General features: G+C 40.7%; 1 protein-coding gene across 1 annotated transcript; it reads left to right on the forward strand.

Annotated features, from left to right (window-relative positions):
- Nucleotides 1-1,906: 1,906 nt before the first annotated feature.
- On the forward strand, nucleotides 1,907-4,347 carry LOC145719926 (protocadherin beta-18-like; the record flags this gene model as incomplete). The annotated part of the gene is made up of 1 exon (XM_081811549.1): nucleotides 1,907-4,347. A coding segment is annotated over exon 1 (1,281 nt), but the record flags the coding sequence as incomplete, so codon positions are not given.
- Nucleotides 4,348-4,352: the final 5 nt, after the last annotated feature.

Here is a 4,352-nt window from a genome sequence, read left to right on the forward strand (position 1 = left end):
GCATCTGCCTTCGGCTCAGGTCATGATCCCAGGGTCCTGGGTTTAAGCCCTGCATCGAGGTCCCTGATCAACTGAGAGCTTGCTTCTCTCCCCCACCCCCTGCCTGCCGCTCCCCTTCTTGTGCTCTCTCTCTGTGTCAAATAAATGAATAAAATCTTGAGGGAAAAAAAAAAGAACCAAATAGAACTCCTAGATCTAAAAAATAGAACCAAAACTTAAATTCAATCAAAATTGAATAAAAGGTTTAATGAGAAAGTAGATATAACTGAATAAATAATTTGTGAAGTGAAAGGTCAGAATATATCTAGCATACAGCTGAGAGAATTTGGAAGATGAAAAAATATGGAGGAGATGGTTAGAAATATAGGACAGAGTAAAAAGTTTAAGACAGGATCAGAAGCAATATTTGAAAAATATTGTAGGGTCACCTGGCTGGCTCAGTCATTGGAGCATGCGACTCTTAATCTCAGGGTCATGAATTCAAACCCCATGTTGGGCGTGGAGCCTACTTAAAAAAAAATTCATATATATATATGAGATTTTTCCAAAATTGATTAAAATGTCAACACACAGATTCAAGAGACTCAGATAAACCTGACAGGATAAATAAAAGATAAACATGCCTGGAAACATCATTGTGTAGTTTCAAAAAGCCAAAAACAAAGAGAATTTTTTAAATGAAAAGGCATACGGAAAAGACATATAATCTTTAAACACATGGCAGTTAGACAGACAGCTATGTTCCATGCTGACAATTTCTCAACAGTAGCACTGGAAATTAAAAGCAAGATATCTTCAATATGCTGAAAGAAATTAGAAAATCTTCCTGCCTTAAGAGTCATCAAATGAGAGAATCAAATGAGAGATATCAATTTGGCTTTAAATTAAACAAGATCATAGGAGAGAAGTGGTGTGAAGACATTTGATTTCTCAAATATAACTTCTTACAGGTTTACTCTGTCTATCCTTTGCCACAATTCTGGGTCTAGGAGTTTGACCTATCTCTGTTTCTAGCCTTCTTCTTCTCTGGTGACATTCACTTATACTCTAGTCTTAGTCACCTAAGACCATGGCCACTTTCTGGAGATGGTAGTCTCTTAGAGCTACATCATCTCTGAAATCACAAAATCAAGCATACTCCTCTTAATTTACAACTTACCTTCTTTCTTGAAGGGCTACAACCACCATTTATACCAATAAATCCTAAATTTGTCTCTGCAGCTCAAACCTCTTTTCTCAATTTCATTTATGTAATGGGAGATCATTTATATAACTATTTATATGGGATGCTCTATGGACAATTCAAACTCAACATGTTTTAAATTTAAATGCTCCCTTCCTTAAAACTAAACATTCTTTCCAGCTCTATACTTCTTCCTCTCTTCTCCTTTTCCTGTTTCCTCTATTAGTTAATAGCATCAACACTCACTTAGTTCCCTGAGCCTGAAAAAAAGGTACATTTCTTTTCACTTCCTCTTATCCCACTCCCTCCATGTCTAATCTGTCACCACATCCTGTATCTTTATCATTTTAATATAAGACTATTACTGCATTTCTAGTTGAGGTCAATGTCATCTCCTTTTCTATTTAAAAGCCTTTAATAATCTTGCATTTCCATTGATGTAGAGTTCCAAATGCCTTGGAAGGGCTTACAAAATTATTTGCTTATCTCTCCAATCTCATTTCTTATTTCTTACCTCTTGCTCTATGGCTTAGCCATATTGATCCTATTTCAGTTCTTCCAAAAACACTTCTCTCAGCTCAGATTTGCACAATCATATTTTGGGATTATCTGGAAATTTTACCCAACACCCATTTTTTGTTCCAGAAAAGTCTTTTCTGTACTTCCAAATGCTGGTTAGATGACCCTTATCTATGCTCTTAGAATAGCATGAACTTTTGCTATCATGGTATTCATTATGTTCCATTTTTTTTAAGTTTTAATTTATTTTTGTTTTTGGGGGGGCAGAGGAAGAGGGAAGGAGAGAATCTTAAGCAAGCTCCATGCTCAGCAGGGTCTCATGACCCTGAGATCATGTCCTGAGCTGAAATAAAGAGTTGGATGCTTAACTGACTGAGCCACCCAGGCATCCCTCATTATGTTCTATTTTTAAATGTGTAATCACTTTCTGCCTCCATCTCTCAGGACAGAAACTGCTTACCACTCTATTCCTAACACTACCATTCCTAGCACAAGTATATGGTCAATAAATATTTGCTAGACAAAGTAATGAATGGATGAATAAAATATTTATGATTATGCCCCTGGAAGGCCTGGGTCTGCAAAATAGATGTTTTCTACAACTAAACTGGGATCTAGTTTGTTCAATTTTTTTTTAAAGATTTTCTTTTCTTTTTTTTTTATTCTTATGTTAATCCCCATACATTACATCATTAGTTTTAGATGTAGTGTTCCATGATTCATTGTTTGTGCATAACACCCAGTGCTCCATGCAGAATGTGCCCTCCTCAATACCCACCACCAGGCTAACCCATCCTCCCACCCCCTCCCAAGATTTTTTTTATTTTTTGACAGAGACACAGCGAGAGAGGGAACACAAGCAGGGGGAGTGGGAGAGGGAGAAACAGGCTTCCCGCTGAGCAGAGAGCCCGATGCGGGGGCTCAATCCCAGGACCCTGGGATCATGACCTGAGCCGAAGGCAGACGCTTAACGACTGAGCCACCCAGGCGCCCCGGAGAAAGTGTAATTTAAATTAATCAACAAATGCACAAAATAAATTAATATTTTGTCCCAAACTTATTTGACTGTTTAAAACCTGAGAAGCTGCAGAGTCGCGTGGTGGCGCTGCAGGATAAGATGGGGACTTTTTTTGTACTATCCAATGCTCTGGTCTCCATTAATCAGTGGAACTGAGAGCACAGGAGAAGCAGGAAGGGGAAAAGAGGGTTTCAAGAGAAAGCTAGGGAGCCAACAACACCCTCGTGACAGGATTACAAGTCTATAGATCCCCAGTGGTCCAGGCTGATAGATGAGAGGAGCAATTTAGAAGCTGTTTGCGGCTGAGTTGAAACATTTCTGCAGAAACACGTTTGGCTAAGGAGCCATGGAGCCAAGAGAGAGGCGCCATCAGCGAATAAGGCAAGTGCTGCTTTTCTTTGTTTTCCTGGGAGGGTCTTTGGTGTGTTCAGAGCCCTGGCGCTATTCTGTGGCAGAGGAAATGGAGATCGGCTCCGTTATAGCCAATGTGGTGAAAGACCTAGGTTTAGGTGTGGAAGATTTGGTTGCACGGGGGGCAAGAGTCATCTTTGACGACTATAAACCATATTTACTGTTGGATCAGCAGACTGGCAACTTGCTTGTAAATGAGCAACTCGACCGGGAGGCACTTTGCCATCTCACAGAGCCATGTATATTGCATTTCCAGGTATTATTTGAAAATCCTTTACAATTTTTTCGGGCTGAACTTTGGGTTAAAGACATAAATGATCATACTCCTGCCTTCCTAGACAAACACATACTTCTGAAAATCTCAGAAAGTACTGCTCCAGGAACCTCATTCCAAATGGACAGCGCTCAGGACTTGGATGTAGGAAAGAATGGTGTCCAAAACTATACATTAAGTCCCAATCCTTATTTCCACCTTAAATTACAAGCCAGTGATGACGGCAGAAAATACCCAGAGCTGTTACTGGACCAATTTTTGGATCGAGAAAAGGAGCCCGAGTTTAGATTAACGCTAACAGCCTTGGATGGCGGGTCTCCGCCCAGGTCTGGAACCACACTGGTTCGTGTTTTGGTTTTAGATATCAATGACAATGCTCCAGAGTTCGAGAGGCCTGTCTATGAGGTTCAGGTACCAGAAAACAGCCCTGTGGACTCCCTGGTCGTCCGGGTGTCTGCTACAGATTTGGATGCGGGAATATATGGAGAACTATCTTACTCATTTTCCCACGTCTCCACAGACATACGGAAAACATTTGAAATCCACCCAATTTCTGGTGAAATCCATTTAAAAGCGCTTCTGGATTTCGAGTTAATTCAGTCATATACAATAAATATTCAGGCCGTTGATGGGGGTAGCCTTTCCGGAAAATCAGCAATTTTAGTTCAGGTTGTGGATGTGAATGACAACGCACCAGAAATAGTCATGACATCTCTTACCAGCCCCATACCTGAAAATTCGTCACCTGAAATGGTGGTCGCTATTTTTAGCGTACGAGACCAAGATGCTGGGGACAACGGGAGGATGGTGTGCTCCATTCAGGATGACCTCCCTTTTCTCTTGAAGCCTACCTTCAAGAATTTCTACACCCTGGTAACAGAGCTACCACTGGACAGAGAGAGCCAGGCCGAGTACAACATCACCATCACCGTCACTGACCTGGGGAC

This window comes from Leptonychotes weddellii, unplaced genomic scaffold (assembly GCF_054177405.1).
Source record: "Leptonychotes weddellii isolate Sample4059 unplaced genomic scaffold, ASM5417740v2 HiC_scaffold_8312, whole genome shotgun sequence".
Lineage (NCBI taxonomy): Eukaryota > Metazoa > Chordata > Mammalia > Carnivora > Phocidae > Leptonychotes > Leptonychotes weddellii.